Genomic DNA, 23279 nt, shown 5'->3' on the forward strand with positions numbered 1-23279 from the left:
AGCAGTAGTCTCTGGGAATAGCATTGCATACACCCCTGCGTCCCTAAACCCGAGCCGCCCCTGTCTGCCTTAGTTTTACCCGACATTTTCGCTTGTTTTTTCCCAGTCCTCTTTCGATAACCAAGATTCCCTTTGGGTTCGCCGGTCCTTCTACGCTCCTTCAGAGAAAGTTCAACTACGGAACCACTTCTATTCCTAGCATAGTTCGCTGTTGACTGGTTAACCGAAAAACTAGCTTCGTTTATTCGAGTAATAACACCTCGTGAAATTTATTCGGCGAACGATCCGGTTGGAAAGAGCTGGGCTTTGGGAGCTACGGCTGCCGTTTTGCTGCTTCCAACCGATTTCGCCATCTAAGCTGTCAAGCCAGCCCAGTTAGCGGTCAGGCCGCCTCAATCGAGTCATGTTAACGCGGGCCTGTGACTGTTAACAACCTGCCACGGGCCATGGCTGAGGCTGACAGAGATGTCGCAGATACTGGAGGTAGCAGGTTGGCTTATAGGTTAATCATGCTGTGGTATAACATGCCTACGTAATACGCATGAAGGGTGCATGGAGAGGTTGTTTCTTTTCTGTATTTTGCCTTCGCATATTTTCGGTTGCTCTTTACTGCATTATAATGATTGAATAGATAAGCTTAGGAAACGTCACATACTGTGTTCTACCTATGGAAAACACTGTCATTAAAAGATAGCAACGAGTGAAAAAAGAAGGCGTACTCCGTTACGTTAGCACATTAGCTAATTTTCGATAATACCCTTCCACGCTGCGGTTGATCCTAACGACAACGAAATTTCTTAAAAACTAATACAATGAAAACAATAGCATAGGCTCTTCGAGAACTTGTCTATAATATTATCGAATTCTATCCGAAGTTCAAACGAATGATGCGAGCCATAGAAGCCTGTTTCCTCAAATTTACAGCGCTACGTCTGACTTCACGCGGTCAATGAGGAATCGATAAATTACCTAGTGATTGTTATATCGCCAATACGGTCGCTTGATAGTAGCAGTAGTAGTTCCAATTAAACGCTACTACGTTCGTCAAACGGATCTCGCCTGAGTAAACACCTTATTCTACTTCAGCTTCACTTTTGGTAAAGCGACTCACAAGAAGTACATATATTTTGTTCACTTAAACTTTATTAAAAACGAAAGCGCCATCGCGGTATCTATCGAAAAAACTTTAAATTGGTTGATCGTAAAATAACTCTATGTTCGATGTAATATATGATCATCCCGATTATATATAACGGAAGGGTACGCACTATACGGTGATATGCATAACGGATCCAACGAACTTATCTGCATATTTGTAAGATACACTGTCAACATGGCGTCGTTCTCAACAAATGGCTATAACATGAAACATTTTTCAGGTGCTTTTAATCATTAGAGAATCTAGCATTGAAAGGAATACAATACATATTATAGACACTCAATTTAGCAGTAAAGACGAGCACTAAGAACTACTCTAGTACAGCTGAATATACTGCACATTGAAACAAGCTACTCGATACATTCGAGTCACGCTTATAACAACAACAACGAATTAAAAGCTCCAACAGGCCAAAGCTATCGGACCTTATTCCTGAACATAACATTTTGAAGAGGCCACAGTTTCCATACAATAAATAACGCGAATATCCCATTAAATTGTATATAGTATCTACACTTCCATTTATATCAAGATTCGATACGAAAATGCGTGAAGGTTTTTTTTTTTTCGTTGTGGCACACTCGCGAGCACAACGTACTTCACGTTTCTTTTTGTATTTATGCTGGTTTCGTGACCCACTACCAAATAGATGAAGAGGCAAACAAATGACAGTCGTGTAAGATCACGTCATTGCTCCTCTTCCATAAGGGAAAAACAGGTGAGCGACTTTACGCCGAATTTAACGATCCGGCAACCATGAGACACCTTCACGTGTTAACACTGAGCTTGAGCGATCAACGATCAACATTGGTTTAATGGTCACCTTGTTGAAAGTCATTCTAGACGCAAATATGATTAGATGTCCCCGTTTCTCCAGGTGTATCACTGGTGTCAACATTCAAATGTTTCATTGCGATACTATGTACATAAAATTATTGCTCTGAAGCTAATTAGGCCTTGTGGTCGCCCATGGACTTCTAAACGGCCGATTGTCAGTCAGTCAGTGCTTCGTTGTAGAACTGATTGGCTCTCGTCAAAGCCATCACGTCAATGCCCCCTCCCGCTCTAGCGCTATCATCATCATCATCATCATCGTCTCCTATGAAATATCCTAAGATCATTACCTAAAATTTCGTGGTTTACGGTACGCATGCTACAGACTAATAGCCTTAAAAATACCTCCAGTCATGCACACTGAGATACATTTACGCAGGTAGGCATGTTCTGTCTGCACGTTGCCCTATATAAACCTCGAAGGTTCTACCAAAAGGAATAAAAGTGGAATGGAAAGTTTTAGTCCCTCAGTTAGCACAGCCGGTGCTTGTTGTCTTAGCAGTAACACCTGGGAACACTACGCGCCAATTAAAAAGAGACTGCACTTCAGTACCTTAGTATTACCGTAAAGACCTTCTTGTTTTTATATTTACTAGCTATACAACACGCAATTTTAATCCATGCGCTCGTTTAACGATTGGTAAGCCCCCTTGGCACGTCAGAGCGGCCCCAAAGTGCTGATCCAAGGTCATCAATTGTAATATATAGTAATCTGGAGTGAGGTGCGACTTGCCAGATTGCCTGTTAGCGTGTGTGCAGCGCCATGTCGTAGATGGCCGTCGAAGATTCATCAAAGAAGGTTATTGACAATATTCATATCTTGAGCAGAGCATTACCACAGCGCTATGATTACGTGCCGCTGTGCATGCCTTTATGTTGACAGACTGATGCTTATTTAGCTGTATGAAGAAAACGAAAAGTGTCCATGTTAGTCAGTGTTTATGTACTTATGTCCGTCGGCAGAAGCTGTATACTTATGTTGTTTTCTAAGCATAGCAGACGACAATCGACGGCCAAGGGTGGTTAGGTAGATGTAACCTTCCTTTAATACGACTCATTTTTTTGACACCTCGTCATAAACGGACATCATGGAAGATGGCTTAAATACAGGCGAAGGTTCCATCACTTGGAGTTGGTGTTACAAAACGATATCGTAGGACCAGCCATTTAAACAATTTTTTGCCACTGCCTTTACCCCGTAATCCATTGATATAATTTCAAGTTATAAGTTATATCATGTAAGTCTATAGTACTTAACGTAGTTAACGAATAAGGAATTACGTTGAAATCGTACAACTACCATAATTGCTATACTAGGCCATTTACCACACCCGCTTTCTTTACGTTACATTGACATTTGTAACAGGTTTCGTTAAGCCTCGTTTTGCTGAGTTGAACTGCGTCTTCCCATCAAAATTGCGCTTGATTATTGCACGGAACAGATGTATATATAGCGATATGTTGTCTCAGTCATTTATGGATTTAACAGAATTTTGTGTAACTATATGGTTTTGCCTAAGAGTTGACATCGGTGGAACATTGAGCACTATGCAGCTCATTGCTAGGTTAATATGCTGCTATGATATAATTTTTGGCTAGGCAAACATCTACAGACTCGAACAGAGAAAAAAAAAAAAAGGTAATATCTGAGCCATTATTTATTACTGCTATTGATATCAATATTAATTATCCTATTATTAACAGTAAGCGTGTGCACTCACCTTGACTTTCATGGATGTGAAGATGAGACAGTTGCCAACAAAATGAGCCGAATATCCGACGGCCTTTGAAGTGCGAAAGCAGTACAGGTAGGGCTTTTCACGTTCAATCGACACCGAGTTAACCGGGTCGAGACGAAACCAAGTGCAGAGGGTCCATCCGCTCTGGTACGGCCAACGTGATAGTGGTGGAATTGCGATCGCCGAACCCTAAAAAGACGATGCACATGAGATATGATAACATTTGATACATTATAGAGCAATAGCAAGAAGCACGTAAAAGCTAAGATCCTACATGCCGTTCGATTTTTTTCCCGCTTAGAAGTGCTACATTGCAAACGTTCGAAAAGAAAGCATGGTAAAAATCTGCTCGAAAATTGATAATAAACTATTGCTACTATATATTTCTGTCTATCCTAATTCCTATATACGTTGTTCTTGGTTAAGCAAATACTATCTACGCGTTGATTGTAACAACAAATCCTGTCAGTTCTTGTATCCGTATATTATGATACGATATAGGGTATTGGACGTTTAAAGCTCTGAGTGGAACAAGCAGAGTTTCTCCCATCAACATCACATACAACTGCAATAAATTAGTGAAACAAATGTTGACCTTTTTCCCGGAGAAGCTGAAGAATGAATCGGGTCCTGTTCGATGTGGTAACGCCCGCAGTACGGAGAGAAGTCGTACCGAGTGCGGCCCCCAAGTGGCGCCACTTGCACGTAGATAGCCCACCAGCAATTTAAGCTCCCTCACCGTAATCGAGTAGTTTGCGAGCACGCCTAGTACTTCGATTACTAGGTCTGAGGCCGATTGAAGGAGTCCGATGAAAGTGAAGACGAAACGCATCAATGGAGTGAGATACAGTAAGCTAACGTGCTACCATCAACTGAGGCTATTCTTTGATAAAGCAGAAAATTTGTTCAAATCAGGTAAACAAATGTTTCGAGCCCTTCGGATCAGATAGTCACAGGCAAATGTGCACTCTAAAGAGGCCGACAAAGGCCCTTTTGTGAAGGCTTGACCACAGTTTCGATTAATGCTCCACACTTAAGGAGATTATTAAGGATGAAAGCCTCTGAGAGTAGTCGCTTTCTGTTCAAAAAAAGTAACATGAACGACATGACAAGGATCCATAGGATTCCATTAGATGTTTGTTTCCAAATTGAATGTTTGCCAAATAGTTGCCGATGTATTAGAGATATGAACATGGCAATGCGCCGGAGAAACTCATTCTTAACAGAAACATTTTCCATCGAATCCACCGAACGCAATCTTGGATCATCGCTCATGCGTATTAGATTAAGGCACTAGGAGTTTGCCTGTGGGTCTTGTGGGCTCTAATGAATCGCCGATTATGAATACGAGCAGGATAACGACAACGATTATTGTACTAACCTGCGACAACCTGATCGACATGAGCCATTCGGGCGAGGATGTGCTCAATTAGGTGGACTTCCGTGCACGCTTGTAGATTGCGTACACTCTTCTTTAGCATAGCACACAATACACTCCACAGCTCGGCCTGAAGAGAAGCAAAAACAAACAAAAGCCATTATCGACATCAAAGTAAAAAGTAGAGTTTGGAAAGATTTTGTTCTGCTTGTTTATTCTAGAACTTGGCCAATAATAACTGATATTTCCGAATGAAAGGACAACGACCTTCTGTAAGATGTTCTATCATCGTTATTACTATTATTCTTATTATTATTATTGACAAAAACAGATCGTAAGAAAGAATTCCGATTTAGATACTTTATCCTATGCATACATTCTGAATTTTCGATGCCTTTAACTGGCGAAAATTTTAGGCACTACTTTTGGCTACCGTTAGGGGGTTCTGCGCGGAACAGTTGGTTTTACTATAGCGAAACGACAATGGCAAAACTTAGCTTAATGTATAGTTTAACTTTACTAGTTATTCTGATAAAAAAAATATCACTAATCAACCCGTTCTCTCATGCGAAATAAGTCAAGAAAACTGACTTCATATAAAAAAATAGGGTTCATTTGCACGATTCTAACCATAGTGGACCTTGGCCCTTGTACATGGAAACGTTTTTTATCGCCGGGTGAGATTTCTTTGTTTAAAACGAGCTTTTTTGCGTACTGATACTTCATCCTCTAACAATCAATATGAAAGCACGGATTTCTAGAAGTACTACAAAACCTAATTGCGGATGGCTGGTCATTGAAATAGTAGTTTTACAATAGTGTACAGACATTTGTGTAGTAAAAACAATTATTAATTCTTATATAAGAATTAACTTGAAATGCTTTCCTATTTACGCTAGTACGTATATCATATATGAGTGCCGTTGAGCTAGCAAACTTTAATAAGAATGAAATGTTTTGCGTGGTTTTCTGTCATTTAATTGGCAACAAAAACTGTCGTAAACGAACCACAGGTGCACCTAATTCAATTGTTGCCATCCTTAGAAAGCCGATCATTGTATAGGGAATCCTTTATACATCAATACGATGAACAGCGCAACATGCTGCGATTAGTTATACCGGCTACAAGCGTACGCAGACTTGTTAATCAGGCTATATGGGTTACACTTCCCTTTTGAGTGCCGACCCACGTCACGCTACATCGTTGCCCTGAAGTTGCCCTTCCACTGTCTAGCTCCCGTGACGTACAATATAAACATGTTTTCCCAACTAACATCTTTTGACTTCCAAGTACGTAAAATGTGTTCGTTCGCTTCCGAACAATTCGATATGCTTCTCGCTGTGGAACCGATGTTCTTTTACGGAAATATCAGACACATGTACAAACTGACTTTACTCAAAGGGAACAAAATATATATACACGATGAGTGTATTTGTGCTGTAACCAAAACAGTACTGGAAGTAAACGTTGAGCCCTTTATTTAGATGCCTAATTATAGCAATTTTGTCGGTAAGGTCGAATCTTCTAAGATGTATGTATACACACATGCCGACAAAAGGTAATTGCTATCATTACCCACCTAAATAAACGGCTTGAGGTACTGTTTTAGTTAGACATCGCTTCAGATGTTTCGCCCCTATCAGCACAAAAGGCCTGCATGTTTATGCCTGGTTTTCAACCTATATCTCACCTTAACAAAGTACCGTTAGTTTAATAGGGGCAAAAGCGTTACCACCCAATCTTCTCGCAGGGACACTATTACCCAGCTGTCTGCCACTTCTCCGCAATTTAAACACTTCCGACCCAAAACGCAACATGAAGTGAGCTGGGCTTGGATTGAAGAAGTGAGGTTAGGTTTCTCGCCACACCTTTGTGTTGCCCTGCCGCTCATGGTCGATTGGTTAACTGGAGAACCCATTGGTGAGTGTTATTGTTGTTATTCATGCTGCTGTCTGTTTTCCATTGTTTGGCATCTGTTGTTTTCGTACATTGGTGGAAACGGACGTATTCATAAAGAACCAAAGAAAGAAGGCCAGGGACAACGAGCCTAACGCCAAGTAATAGGCTGTGGGTATGTAACCCGATCGATTGCCCTTCACCGGAAAGGTAACGCTGTGGCTGTGGGGCAAGCTGCGGCGTGGCCACGGCCATAGGCTTTTTGAATTTCATCGGGAAGAGAGAATAGCTATGGGTAATAGCGTATGACTCATTGTAGCTATTACAAACACTGGGTGGCTGGTGAGTGTGTGTGTTCATTAATGTCTCGAAAATTAAACTTATCTATTTTTCAGTATTATGTTTAAAACGTATCCAACGAATTTTCTTTAGTTACGATCACTGGCGTTGACAGCGAACAATCATCTGAAGCAAAATCAGCGTCGGAGTAATAATACTTATTTAAATATATATATATATATATATTTACCTAACTTTGCCGATACAATGATAATAACGATAGTGATAACTACGAAAGAAACCTTGAGCATACCAGGCACGATACAAATTACTACGTACAGCCCTCGTAAATTGGTACACGTGCACGAATACAAATGTAGTTCATATTTCGTGCGCATGGTCCTTCGGAGGAATAGAAACGCTTTTGTAGTAGGGATAAAATCAGCTTATTGTGATCGGGTTTATTCTTCCCAAACCTTCAAGATTTCTGCGCATGGGCGCGTATCATCAAACGCAGTTCTGCTTCTATAGCTGCCGTGATAGTGTAGTGGCATCGTGTTTGCCTACTGATTTTCTAATTTTGACCTCCAAGTTTTGACTGATATCTGCTAAGTTTAAATTCGGGCATAGACGCACCTTGTTTTGTGCTAAAGGGAGCCACCTATCTTAACTAACGTTCAATTGAGGTTAATACATAAAGCTCGAAACCTTGTTACATGTTCTCAAATGAGGTTTCCTTCAAGTAGAAAATATATTTGTAAGACTGCACACAGTTCAGAAGGTCTAGTATTTAGATGATAATGATCAACGAATCAATCTGGACGTTCGAAGAGAATGAGAATCGAAAACAATTGGCAAGAGACTCGATTATCATTACTTAATGCAGGAAACGAAGTTTTTAACTATTTTTTAATATTTAGAAGGTACTCTTTTATTGCTTAGCTTCTAAACAGCCATGTACCTACAGTTTGCGTTCGCATATACAATTTACCTATCTAAGGCTGCCCGATGTTAATCGATGGTGGGACCTACTTGCTCATCGGTTGTGCTCCTTAGGGCGTCGAGAACCCCGTAATCGCAAGGACATAGATCAGAAGTATACGTGGGTTAAAGCTAACGCTGCACATTTCTTTATGTAATCCAATTGGTAAGTAATTGAGGCATGGCAATGAGGTCATCAAATAGCCGGACCACGTGCTTTTAACTACCATATCAATTGCCTTTCAATCTAGAAGTCTCTTGAGGAACTCGAAATGGCGGGCCGTATTCATAATTTCCTGTATTTTAAGTATTACCATCATCTTACGTCCGAGCCTACTTGACGACTGTATGCTTTACGCGGATTTTTTTGCTGATTAAGGTTCTGCAGTTTGCGCGTGGAATACTCCATACGCATTTCTAACTCAAATCCTAAGCAATTAATTTTTTTTGCGATATTTCCGCATTTTTACTATTTGGGTTGTAGATCTGCGACATCGCCGCTGGGGCCCCTAGACGCCGATTCCGGCAATGCGCCCCTGTCCTTTGGGTTTCGACACTTGGTCACCCTCTCGTTAGTTTTTACACTTAATGTAAGTAATTGCTCTCATATACTGTGCTTAAAACCTTTCCGCCTAATGTCTTCATCAATTTTCGACAAATTTTTTCCCGTAGCGCTGGCTAAGAAATCTTCGTTCCTCTGAAGTAAACTCAATTCGTTTTCACTTCCAAATTTCGGAGAAACTGGGACATTGATTAGCCAAATTTCGTTTGCTAACGACGCGTAGTTCAATGGGCATCCTTGACAATCGGTTGAAATGGGTAGCATTTGAATAACGCGCGTCGACGCATCGAGACAAATCAGATTGCCATAAATGTGCGCTATCGAAAAAAACGGTGCTCTTAAGAGTAACATATAGTGAACTGATATATAATAAAAGATGTTTGTACGCCTGAGTAATGTAATTACATTATATTATTTTAATGTCTAATGCGTTTATTGTACATCAACAATAAAGAGCTCTTTTTTTGACCCGAGTTGAGTATAGATTTTTCATTCGTCATCTATGACAGAGATCAATATGTTTAATAAACATATAAACATATATAAACATAGACGGAAGCCGCTCATGAACTTATTTGAATACTATATGATTGCCCAAATAATTAAAAAAATGTTGTTACCAAAATTACAATTGTTTCAATGGAACTTAGAAAGGTAACCTTTCAGATGGAAGAGAAAAATATTTTTCCCAACAGAAGATAAGTAACAATTGCTACTGAAGGGATTCAGATTTGAGAAACAGAAGAATCTTGAAAATGTGGCGTGCGTATTGTCTCCTTATAGCAATAACTTAGAAATAATGAAATTTTGTTTCTTTAGGTTTTTTTTCCCTGAATCAAAAACCTTGTTCTTTGAGCAAGAACTTTTCGTCCCATTTAATTTCATCTGAACTACAGTATGTAGTAAAAAATATCTATAGTAAACTGAGATAAAATATTATTTATATTAGAGAATATTTAGCGAATAAGGAATCTTACCTGTAGCTGAGTGGAACTGTGATCCAGAAGTTCTAGCATGTAGATAATATTGTTGGGATTATTAATGACAAAGTTCAATTCCATGTCAAACTCCCCACCCACGAGCTGAAAGACAGAACAACAGATACGTGCTTAATTATGCAATAACGGTAGCGTTACAAACGTTTTTCATCCCACCAAGAACCATAGAATAGAAGTCTTATCCTGTCAATACGAATAAATTTCGTTTAATCCAGAAGACCTGCCTCACTTGATCCCCATGTCTATAAATTAAATAGCCTAGAAATTACTCTGTTTCGCTATGTGCTTATAAAAAGCGTACTTCAAAGCATTTTTGTTCGGCAACGCTTCGCGAGCAGCATAAAGTGGTTACTATTATCACTAGTTTTACTTACATACTTCATTACCCTTGTATTATTATATATATATTAGTATTATATATTGTAAGTATTTTATCTATGGGCATGTTCTTTCTCGTATCTAGCCGATCGGAGATGGACTGGAGTGGATCGGATGGAATATTTCGTTATAGTTTGAAAAAAATAAAGAATCAGGAGTAAGGGTTACTATGTATTATACCAACTGCTTTCCTCCTACCAGTATTACAGGATCAGATAGGACACCGTGTTATGTCGTTTACCTTACGATAATGGGTTTGACCCTTAAACGACCTTGACATAAATTTCAGTTGATTTACCAACAGTCGTTAAATCAGGAACGCGTTAAGTTTCGCATGTCATTAACGCCATCGAAAAATTTGCTCTTCTAACATTCTATTACACTGTAAAAGGTTCTGTATAATGTCTCAGCAAAGTTTTCAAGATTTAAAGTCTAAGGAAACTTTTGAAAAAAAGAGATCAGAGTGAGCACATGTGCCCGATTTGTCAGTAAACGAGCTTTAGTGACGAAGGTCACATAAACTACCGCGAGGTATTGGCTAGAATAAACTAACATCGTTGCAATAGAGATGTTTACTCATGAGAAAAGTTACCACTCACATCAAGTACACATTTATTATATACACAAAGTACGCCGTGTGTTTGTACTTACTACGAGTGATATCGTATGTATGAAAACTTCAGAAAGGGTTGAAGTTTTTGAAGCCGAATTCACTAAGACCAAGCGAAGAGAATCTTCAAGGAGATGAGCATTTCCATCACGAGGACGCACGACACCCACCATCATAACTTCACATAATTCAAAGAATGTCTGGTGTAATGTTCGCGTCGCCATGAGGCTATTTTGTAGCTGGAACCTTCTATGTCGATTAAGTGACCCACGCTAACATACTCTTTCCCGTTTCTCCATGTTACGAGCCCATTACTCTAATTATAAGGGTGCATTTCTCTATACACCCTTTACCGGCTATGTCGCTTATTTGTGACCGTGTACCTTTATGTTTATGACCTTCTACAATATGTTTCGTCGTAATTTACCTTGAGGACACTTACCAGTGTCTACGCTGTCAAGGGAACTTCGCATCGCTGGCCGTCTTAAAGGCCTTTGGCTTTCTTCTCCTAAAATACTTCGTTGCCTTTTTTGGACAATCTCCCCAATCAGGATGTACATTTTAGTCTCTGTCCCCCGAACCCCTTTTCTCTTCTACAACTACTTCCATTTTTCTGTCTGGTCTTTTCGCCTTTCCTTTTCTTTCATTTCACGCCCTCATCTCCACTTCATCCCATCCAATTACTCCTCGCAGTAGCGTGCCACACTGTCAGAGACGCGCTGACCACGCGAGTCACATTTCATCTCTGCACATATATTCGTTCTTCGACAGCAGCGAAAAAGCGGAAAGGCAAAGGACCCTAGCAATTTACTCCATCCCCCCCCCCCCCCCGTGCCGTCGTCGTCACACGCCCGTAACTTGCCCTCGCTGCCTCTGCTGTCCCACAGGTGAACCAGAAGCAACGGCGTACTTTAGTAGGCGATCTTGCTGACCACCATTACAGTGGGCAGGCGAATATACATTTGTCTCCATCTTTTCTTCCCTTTCACTCTTTCTAGTGGTTTTTAAATCTGCCGAAATCCTAACAGAACGCTGGACTTTAGAGCCTTCGTCTCTCTATGCCCACGATGCACTATCGCTGTTGTCGCAGTCACAGATGGCTGGGGACCACTGGCAGAGGGCGGCGGATTGAAGCGTCGCAAACGCGGTTTTCCGAGGAGATCACCTAACTGTAGCACGTAACCATGCTGCAAAACTTTACCATGCTAAAGCGCTAGTTCATCTGGCTATAGCGTAGCACATTGTAGCACCGGCAGTTGCCATGACGGTGATATGGACATTGAAATCCGATATGAAGGCGATGTTAGACCTGCCGTTGCGTCTTACAATTAGCACAGGAGCGGTAGCGTAAAAATGTATCTGACTTTTGTCTTTGCTTCATTGTTCTCCTTTTTTCTGCCTGCGTATTACTATAACATTTTATTGCGCTTATTTCTTGGATCAAGAAAAGCTCGTCTGCCGACTTATTTAGGCAACTGCGTCGACCTATACAGACGAGGTCATGTCAAATTGATTTTGTCTGTTTTCCTCCACTTTTCTCCTAAGTTTATTCTTATCGCGTTAAGGTTTAGTTTTATATAAAATAAATAAAAGATGGCGGCTGGCGGCGCTTTCCAACACTGAACTAACGGTTGGTTTGCACCTGCTTTCGAACCTTATTTTTCGTTGAGCCTCTCTGAATCTGGGGTAAATACGTGGCTACTGGATCGTCGCCACCGACTTTATACCATGTAGGGCATTCGTACAATTTAACGACGAACGGCGATTCTTGTCTATAGGAGGTCGACGAAAACTGAAGATATATAGACGCGGTTTCTATGGCCAAATGACGATTGCGTGTTAAACTACTACGAGAATTAGGAGCAGACTCACATAGATTCGAAAAAAATAAAGGCTATCAAATAAGTTCTCATAATGAGCTACTGACGGACGGCCAGCAGCGCGCAAGATTGGTCATCGATATAAAAACGAAAAAAAAAAAGAAAGAGTGTCAAGGTCCTAAAAGCCTGTCTTAAGACCACTTAGGATGTTGTCGATAGCAGAAATAAGCACGGCAAAAGCAGCAAGAAGAAAAAATAATTAAAGGATCGGATGGAACGAGCTTGAGAGGGATGAGACAGGAGAATACCAAGGGCTGAGAGAACTAACGCGATTATTCTATCCATGAATAATAGTGGAGAACAACTCTATTAATGTTAAAGCACAGGACACTATAAGACAAAAGGATGAAAATCAACGGAAAGGAACAACAAAAACAAAGCTGGGTGGTAATGTTGCTCTTTTCCGTACGACTGGTTGTCTATCGTTTGTTACTACTTCTACCTCACAACAACAGCAATAACAAAGAAAACGATGAGCGAAAGAGAGCGATTTTAGAAAGAAATAACACGTGACGAGCGTTTGGTCTGCCTACTGGAGATATGAGGAGAGACAATGTCGCGCTCGATAACCAAACGCGGTCCACGGTGCTACTCAACAATAAACGGCAGCACGAAAGAGGAGCACCTGATTTGATCTAGAGACATCGAACCAGGCCGAGTAGAAGGCTCCCTCATGCCTTCTTGTAACGAAGGCGTCTAACCAGAAAAAACGCATACTAAGGTAGTGTAGACACAGGTACTGAAAACGACGGGCGGAGCTCTAGAGAAAAACGAAGCTGAGTAAAATCGGTTATTTTTTTTTCCACACGACACCGAAATCGAGGCAGCAACAAAGCATATATGTCGTGACAATAGTAACAACAGCAGATATTAGGACAAAGATCGGACTGTCTTACATTGCAAACCTAGGCAAGGCATACAATGACCTGTTCGATTTTAATAGTGATAGTATCTTGTTAAGGAACGTCTGTTGACAAAATATAGAAGGAGCTGCCCGCATAAGAGTATCTACAAATGGTAGTAGCTCATATGGTAAAGATTCCGATTTTTATGTTTAAAGCAAACATATTTTGTACCGGCGACTTTTTTAGGAATAGTACAGGGTGGCTTATTAAAATTAAGGTAACATTAATATCACTTTTCTATAGGTAGCACCTATTTAAACGAAAATTGATTTTGAATAGTTTTTTTGCATGCGTGAACGAGGACGTTCCTCGCAAACATATTTAACTGTGTTAACTTCACAAGAAGAGTATGCCGACCTAACACTACCCTCTCGAGATCACGTTCTTTAAGATACGATCAAATATGAGCAGCAATTTAGCACTGCCCAGAATGGAAATATCGAATCAGCGGTTCTCTATTCGATCAACTTTTGCAGCAGTGGTAATGAATTTTTTATTAAAAAAACTGCGGACGGCCGGATGATGCATGCTTATAATTGACACATTTAGATAATAGCCCAGCGAATCTCAAGCTTTTTCATCTTCAGACTATGCTTGACTTTTCCTGTAATAGATTTGAGGTCCTCGTGGGTTATACGACATGCCTGTCTTTTTCAAAATAACCTTCGAATTCCAAACTGAGATAGCAGTATCACTAGGCATGGATTTTTGTATTTTTTTCGAGTTTGCTGTTGTTTATTAAGGATGTCTTATTGTGGATCCTCCGGACTATCAAATACCTCTACAACCGCATGTTGACTGTCATTAAAGTAAATTTCGGGTAATATAAGAAACTTAAAGCCTTGGCAGAGTCTCGTCCGGTATAGAGACATGGGACTATGGATTTTCTCTCATCTTTTAAAGGCGAACTTTTTACCTTGGGCATGACGAGTCTTAGGTTATGTTCTAAAAAGTACTGTTTTTTTATTCTAGGGTTAGAAATAGCGAATAAACGATTTCCCACTACGATAGGCAGCTTGCCAAAATGTGCCCAATTTTGACGAGACACTCTGTATTAAGATAATCTGCGTATCATATCGTAGTGTACACATATATAAAGCATGCTTTGAGCATCAATATTACCAAAAAACAGCTATCAGCACTGGACTATGCGGAAAAGACCAAACACGTTAGCCAAGTAGGATTCATTTTGATACCTATACTACGATAATTATTAATGTAAAAAAGCTCTCCTTATGTAGTGTAGAAGCCGCCGGAGAGGATAATGCCCCTGGCGTTCATTAAATGGAACTAAGCTTAGGGATTTAATAAGTTTCCGATGAAATCGATTTTCCTGATGATCCTCCTCCAAAGCACCCCCTGATCGTAGCCAACTGCCCCTTTTCCGCTCCTAGAGCGAAGCATGTAGGAAACTTCAGGGGCTTGGAGAGGCGGGACAAAATCGAAGGAATGAGTTCCGTTTCGCTCTCTCTATCAGGGAGTTCGCACGAGGAATGGTTCCGGAACCCGCGGCATCTGGGTCGCGTGCCCTCTACTTAGTAACCGTTGCTTTCACAACGAAATAAATATAAGATGGCCTAATTGTGGATGAATGAACATAATAGTTCAACAGATGTAGGGCAGACACAGGGGCTAACGAACGGAAGACACGGATAACAAAACGAATAAAGAAATTCGTAAATAAGCTCATTTTAAAATATGGATTTCTGGAGTTTTTTAATCGTCTATTTTGATGTATCATAATAGACTTATTTGCTAATCGAGGTCTTGGATAATCGCAAGAACGAGAGTTCTCTGAGATGACGAGCGACTGAGTTCTAGCTTATTGGTAGTTGGTAAATTGGGCCTCAAGAAGAACAATTGGTAAGGACAGTCGGGGCTAAGAAAGCCGAGCTACATTCAGGTCTCTAAAAAACAAGCCCACATAGCGCGTGACCAGCCTATATTTTTTTCCACAAATGACTTCCGGCTGCCCCTTCTATCACAGATCTTGGTATCGCTGTTTTAGCATTGTATCAAAATAGATCAAGATACCTGTGGTTCAATATGAACCAAAAGAATATGTTTACACTTAGACTCGAACCTAGACCACTTCTGTGTCGCTTCGGTTGTTCACTAAACTCATTACCGTTGCGCCATCGTGGGGGCAACTGCGAGAACTAATAGACTGAGACGAAGTTCAGGGAGTTGAGGCGTACCAAGAAAAACATGAAGGATGCAGTTTAGGACCACCGAAGAAAAGGTATGCGGAATTCAGGAAATGGGCCGTGGGCCTTCCAAGGTCTGAACCTATGATTTAATAACTATGGCCACCACCAAGATAATCATTTAGGAATGGCCACGGATTCGAAGAAGAAGCGGATCCGTATCGGTCGGTAGGGACAAAAGCCACCTTTTTGGGTTTCTGTTCTTGTGCATAAAGGATAACTTACAGTATAAAATTATTAATATCGTCTGATGTACCGGTAGACAGAAGGTATGATGAAAGGGTACGAAGTAAGTTCGGAACAAATAGCATTATGCCAATAACTCCGCAATGGGGATTCAAAAACAAGTTTTGTAGTAGTTAGCTAAGTTTCGATCGCTACAGTGAAATGTAAACTGATCTTTTTTTCTATTACTTCTATTCTGTAACGATGCACAAAGAACTTTCTTTACGTGTCTTAGATAAGGGTAACTTCGAAATAAACTTGATTATTGAAATTAGAGATTCGAGAAGCATGTTAATGAAACATTCCACAGTGCTCATACATGACTCCCTATAATTATGCTGGTAAGTCGTTAAATCAAGCTACGTAAACTGCCCGTACGCCCACAACATACGTGGCCAATTCGTAGAATAGCAGTTTTGCAGAGTACACTTGGAGAGTATTAAGAGACCATATACTTACTGCTATTTACAAAGAAGTGATTCGCTTCCAAAAGATATTTTATAGAAAACTGGACCATTCAATTTTCAAAAGAATAAGAATTTGTGGAGGCATTTTGCACCGAGTGCCGACATAGAGTAACCAACGATTGCGACAAATCGTAGCCCAGATGAAATCAAGCCGGCCCCACGCTAACGGCGTTGTGATTTTTACATACAAATCAACTAATGACTAGGACCTAGAAATCGCTACGCATAATATCTCAGATACTATTTCAGTTTATCGTATACCGTTTACTAAACTAAAAGTCTTTCGAGTCTTAGTTTCAATGCAATCACTAGGTATTGTTTCAGACATCAAGTATCGTCTAATGTTTCATTAACTTCTTCCTAAACAAGACTACATGTAAATTTGTACGATTCGCGCCCGCTAAATTATCGAAATATTCATTTTGTTATATAACGAAGAGTTAGTTTTCAATATATTGTGACTTTGGATACTATCGTTGCCTTTGTAAATCTGTTTGACCCTTAAAGTTTCTAGAATGCTAGAATTTTGTAACGTTTATCGATCCTTGTCCAGCATCAGAATCAAAATCGTCGTTATCGCAAATAAGAGGAAGTATATCGTCACTTATCGATGACCTCGACGTTGAGGTAACCGCTTTGCGATCCATGGGCAAAAAAAAATATTGAACACCCGATAATTGGCATCCAATTAGCTGCTCCCATTCCGGACCTTCCCAACAGTTTACCAAGTCCGTTATAGCTAACACTACTGTATGTATCACACGTACAGCAGATGATAAATATTTCTACATAAAGAGCGCGTGCATGCAGCGGCAGTCGTGTAAGTATGAATTTGTCGAACGGCGTTGGTTAGATTAAGCATGCTCTATTCAAATACTCTATACCTAAAATCCAACGTTGTTGAGTTGAACATGAGCTACTTTCTGCGTATTCCCGCTAGTCGACGAATCTGGAGTAAATAGAATATACAGTTGATAATCGTATAACGGTAGTTTTACCGTATCAGCATGAAGAAAAAAGAACGGACACGCTGCTATTAAATGTGATACCGAAAAATACGCCAACATGTAGAAACCATTCCTACAAAATGTCATCGCTTTCATTTATCACTGTGCTAACGTCAAGCCGATTGCTGCATTTCTGTTGAAATTGACGCCGTTGCAAGTCGTGCCACGCCACGACTACTTGCCTAGCATTCAACCAGCATACGTCTGATCCATGTTATGGGACTTATCACTAGGCTTGTTCCCTCGAGACGGGGGATGGGGAAGACGAAGAAGATGAAATCCTAAATGGAAAAACACACAAAAAATAGATGAAGTACAGGAAAAAGTGCACGAAAATGCTGCTGGGATAGTGTACTTAGTACAGAAGGTACGAAACCGAGGAACCGCACATTAGCGTATCGTGACGAACAGTGGAGAGGTTGCGGACAAAATAAACAAACAAGGACGTATTTCGCCTTTTTTCGTCTGCTACAGCATCGTTAAATGGCAATGTTGTATAGTGCTATATGACATAGTGGGGAGAATCCGAGACTTCTGCCGAATCGTTTAGATGAGAATTTCAGTTATACGAAGTGGATTCTAAAGGGTTATGGTGCAAGAGCTACGTCATCAACACCACATCCCATATTATTTGGCTGCTCAGCTCATGTTAGCATGCTGTAGGCAAGAACTGCAACAAAACTCATTTCACAGGTGTATAAACATTGTAGACGCAGTTAAGATGTCACCGTCAGTTAGCAGAGGGTGAACTTGGAGTGGTCAATTGCTAAATGCTGGCCAAATAAATACCATTGATATTACATCATGATAGTTTGCGTTCCACGAAGGATCAACGAACTCGTTTCAGTGTGACATGTCAACACAATAGTTAATACAAAATTTATGAAAATCTTAATTAAATTTTTTAAAAAAAGCTTAATGAAATTTTTCAATGGCAAAACTAGATTTAACCAGTAATTTCACACTTCCGATTATGTTCATTCTACAGCGCGATAGGTTACGAAAATTAACTGACCTGCTAGACAAGCTTAGAGGCCAAAGTAATTTTCTCAAAGAGAGCGCGTGATCTTAATAATGTTTCCGGTGAAACAAATACCGTTGTTTAAATTATCAGAAAATATTCGCTATCATGTTAGTGATTCTGACCTGCTTATGTATTTATAAAAAAATTTAAAGTGCATCTAACCAGCTCTAAAGGAAAAGATTGTTCATTTGCGGAGACAAGCTTTCTTGCTGCAGCTTAACTCAAAGATCGCACTTTCAGTACGAAATCAATCGTTCATAGCGTAATATGTACTACCAGCAAACAAACATTGATCTCGATTTCAATAGCAACTATTTTGATCTTTACTCTTGTTAGCCCAACCGCATTCGCGTCGTGCTTGATCGATCGACGGCTGAATCGATAGCATATATGGGAATCCTTCGGACGGTAATATATACGCAGCATCGCCGTAGAGCAAACTGTTTGTATATTCCTTTTGGATAGTGAAGCAACTAAGCTGTATCCCAAATTGAAGCAAATTGATCCCAAAAAATTGGTAGACAAGCATACCGATGCCTTGAGTTTACGCCACTCTAATGAAAACACCATATAAAGGACCATGTTATGATACACAGTGCCCCTTAATACAGTTTATCGTCCCTCCCAACAGCTTAGATGGCCGCAAGTAGCGCCTATTTCACGCTACAGTTTAATTACTCTAGCTCTATAATCCCGTCAGCCTTTTTGTTTCGATTTTTGCCCTAATTCTAATTATTTGCTCTAGTAACAATTAATTCACCCCTGCGAGTATGTACACCCCCCTGTTCCGTTGCGCTGCTGCCACTACTACTACTACTACTACTGCTAGATGTAATTGTTGTAGCTGTTATTGTTGACTAGATGGGCGAGGGGTGCAAATTTAAGGACGATCACTGGTAAAGACGTGGTGGCAAGTAAATAACGCGGTTGCTTTTTGTGCCATAATCTCTAATGCGTTCCGGTGTTCCAGGCTTGCGTCTGAGCCGTATCGAGCCGAACGGAGCCCGAGTCCAAACCCGATCCTATGGTCTGAGCTCTTGAACCTGCAGGTAGAACCGTGAAATGAGCGCGGTTTACCGCTACTGCAGTTAGTGGTGGCTTTGTACCCACAGCAAGGATCATCCCCTTTTAAAGGGGGTTCTGAGAAGAGAGGCAAAAGGTCCTAAGATGAAAGCCTGTAAGGCCCGTGGGCTACAAAACCAATCTGCCCGCCCTGTCCCTCACGAATCTCCAGTCAAAAGACGATAGAAGTTTTTTTCTATGAAGAGTGAAAAACGAAAGAACGACTTTGTTACTGGAGGTACTACTATCGGCTACGTCGTATGAGTCTCAGCGGTTTAATCGGTCTCCTGTTTACCTTCTTTCTCACCTCTTTTATGCGACAGCCTGGCGCGCGTGTTAGCTGGCCGCTCATTCGATGTAACGCGGCAGTGCTACTGGCACGAGTTCCCGAAGCAACTACCGACGGCAGCGACAGGAAACAGCGACCTAAGTGGTTAGCCTTGCTACCTTTGCGTGGCTCACGCAGTCCACTCATACCGTTGTTGGTACTGTTTGTTAGTGCTCCGTAAGAATTGGACTCCTGCTGGTCTGGACCATTCAGCCAGCCTTTCTATTTAGTCAGGCTCTCGGTCGTGGTCTCTCAGCATCATTCGTCTAGAGAGTTTCCCAGCTTCAGCCTCTCTGCCGACATTGCTGTACCTTTTCATACAAGCGTTTCTTTGCAGAACTCTGTACATGTGCCTTAAGAACTGAATATACGGAGGAACGAGGAACTAACGCGCTGGTACGAACATACACACGCATACGGAGATGAAAGGAGTCGGCGAACCCTAAATATCCCACGAATCCAGTCGACCTACACGACACAAAACCATTATCCTTTTCGTCATTACAGGCAAAAACATCTTCGTGAGACCGTTTTACATTTTCCAAGAAGTGACGGCAGGTAGATTTGAGCCACTTTTTAAACGTAAAAGGCTGTATATTCAACTAAAATTCCTCTTTTATCGAATGGGATCTAGTGAATAGTTAAAACGTGAGAGGCTAACGACGGCCTCCAAATCGCAACGAAACCTCGTATCTAACATACAACAGCAAATAGACAGAAATGACGTCAGAGATGATTGACGCACCAAGTTAGTCCTAACAATTTCGACAGTTGAAAACCAGAATGAGGCACATACATTTTCATCTAATTAATAACCTGCTTGTGTGTCATAGCTTATATCTCAGCTTATCTTGTGTTCTCCCAGCTTTTGTCAAATCGAACAGCGTCCCATTTACACGCTTAGGTTCACGCACTGGGCCTATTCTCACAGTTAAAGTCTACTAGGGCAAACAGAGTATTTGTTTTTACTGTCGGTACTGTGATTGCTTGTTTGTTGTTATTATTGGTGTCGTTGTTGTCGTTCTCATTGATGTTGTCTATTGTTGCTGTTTATTGTTGTCTTATATAGTGCTTCTATGTATAAAGTGCTTATATAGAAATTCTATGTACGTTTTCTACAAATATGTAAGTTAGTTGTAAGTGAGCTGCGAAGTTTGCGAAGTTCACTATTTCAATTTCACTTCAGCACTGAAGCATCTGATATTTCGAGATCTATGTAAAGCCAATTGTTGTTGCTAGGCTTGTTCGCGAAAGGTTGCGACATTTACTTCGTGAGATCTTATTATTTTTAACAAATAGTTTACATTTCATAACTAAATTTCATTCATGATTTTGACAGTCGCTAAGCTTGGACGTTTGAATAACTTACGTTGCGCCGAAAGTCAGATGTAGTCTTAGTAAATCTCAAGAAAATCGGTTTTGTACGCTGATCTATAAAAAAACAATAATTTATAAATAGATAAGGAGTGAACAAAATCAAATCTATTTCAGTCCGAAAGGAGTTTACGAATTTCACGAGACGAAATTGTGTAAATATGCGTTACGGATTTTACGTTTGGCATTGCCTTAGGTGTGCATTGCGTCAAATAGCTTGCCAGTTCTAGTAAGTCGGATTTCGAACCTAAAGCATCAGATGTCTTTGAGTAGGCAAACATGTTATTTTTACGTAGAACGGGTTTCACATAGGATGAAATCGCCTAGCATTATTATTTAGGGTAAGTAATTTTTAGCGCGTCCCAAAGCCTACTAAACAAATACTGGCGGGTGTTTAGCGCTACTTATGGGCATTTACAAATAAAATTCTCCGAGGCTTTACCCACTGTATACTGCATAAAACAAAAAGTACGACATTTCAATATGGGTCCAAACTTCGTCACGTGGGAGAAGCTTGCCTGACTCAAAATTGACGAACCTTATAATTTATAGTGTGCGCCCAGAGAGCATGTTAGAGCGGACAACAGAATACAGTCGTTATGCAAATCGGGTTAATGTATAGTAATTCAACCAAATGAGAATACCGTCCTCAAGCATTAGAAGGGATTCTGCTCGATGTTCTACTCATTTGTGGCTAAGGCATCGATTGCTCACGATGATAAAAGCGACCATCTTATAGTGGTCCATCAGGACTTCAGCTGAGTGCGATGAGCTTTGATTCGTGGATTAAAACATAACTACATCGACTAATGTATGATCGTATTGAACGATTATGCTCATAGAGTGACCAGCATTAAGGGAAATCGTATCTACCCTCAAGAGCCCGACTGTCAAACAGCATCAGGACTCTAGCAACGAAAACATCGATGTTTACTTGGTCAAACAATAGCAGCTGTAGCAGGAAATATAGAAATTTTCTTGCAAAAACTAAAACCTTTTAAAAAAGCCACAATTGCAATTTCGCCAAACTTCAACCAATGCAAGGTGAAAACAATTGTATTTGATTCAAGTGGGGAAGCGTTTTGGCAAATTTATGATGGATCATAAAACAGATCTCGATTTCGAGGTCACGCGATCGGTTCATGTGAATGCGACGGCTGGCAGCAGGAGTGGCAAGGAAGTACTCTATCAATAACAACATATGGCCCCCTGTAGAAGCTTACAAAAGATAGACGCGACAAAAATCATTCCAAAAGTGGCACCTTGTACAGATGCTTACATAGTCCTAAATCACAGTCTGTAGAAAAACGTGTATTAAATGCACTTCCATGCCTTCGCTTAACGTTTTATATATATAACCGCTAATTCTAACGAGTGTACCCTGTTCGTTTGTTTCTCGCCAAGTGAACGTAAATACCCCTAAATCTCACGCGCTCATTCTGGTTAAATCAAAACTTCGCACCCGATAATGGTTATGTGAGCGAACAGGAATTCTCATTAGGGACATGTACTCTTCCAACATGCCCACCTTATTTTGCTGGTTTGTAATACTTCCGTGTCTGATTGCTTTACCCAATTCGATGATAAAATAATATGAAATATGTTGTACTCTTTTCGTAATTACTATAGACAACGAAGCACAAATACTACAGCACCACAGAAAGCCCTGCGGCAGTAAGTCCTTGTCTACCCACAACTATAACAGTGCAGCATCTGCTTAATGCCAACTGCACATCTCATGGATATGATAAACTTAAAGTAATAAAGTTACAATCGGAGATAAATAGACGATTTCTTAATATATACACATGTCCAAAATCTCGCTACATACACGCAGTTCGTACATACATACAGAGGCCGATGGTACACATGGACGGAAAACCGAGATATTTCAATCTCGATTCAGGCACAGCCAGTGTAGCAATCAGTTGTGGGCGTTAACGTGTTACCGTGTTACCGTTATATATATATACGTGTTAACGTAT

The 23279-nt window shown here is 40.5% G+C and overlaps 1 protein-coding gene across 1 annotated transcript in view; it reads right to left on the minus strand.

The window, feature by feature from the left end:
• Nucleotides 1–23279, minus strand: part of rg (A kinase anchor protein rugose) — a 53227-nt gene that overhangs the window by 20973 nt on the left and 8975 nt on the right. Inside the window, exons 2-5 of the mRNA XM_022837449.2 lie at nt 9807–9911; nt 5114–5240; nt 4328–4518; nt 3715–3921 (exon numbers count right to left, since the gene is read on the minus strand). Of these exons, the coding sequence (XP_022693184.1) occupies nt 3715–3921; nt 4328–4518; nt 5114–5240; nt 9807–9911 (630 nt within the window). The remainder of the gene's footprint in view (nt 1–3714; nt 3922–4327; nt 4519–5113; nt 5241–9806; nt 9912–23279) is intronic.

This window comes from Varroa jacobsoni, unplaced genomic scaffold (genome assembly GCF_002532875.2).
Source record: "Varroa jacobsoni isolate VJ856 unplaced genomic scaffold, vjacob_1.0 scaffold_709, whole genome shotgun sequence".
NCBI classification, from domain to species: domain Eukaryota; kingdom Metazoa; phylum Arthropoda; class Arachnida; order Mesostigmata; family Varroidae; genus Varroa; species Varroa jacobsoni.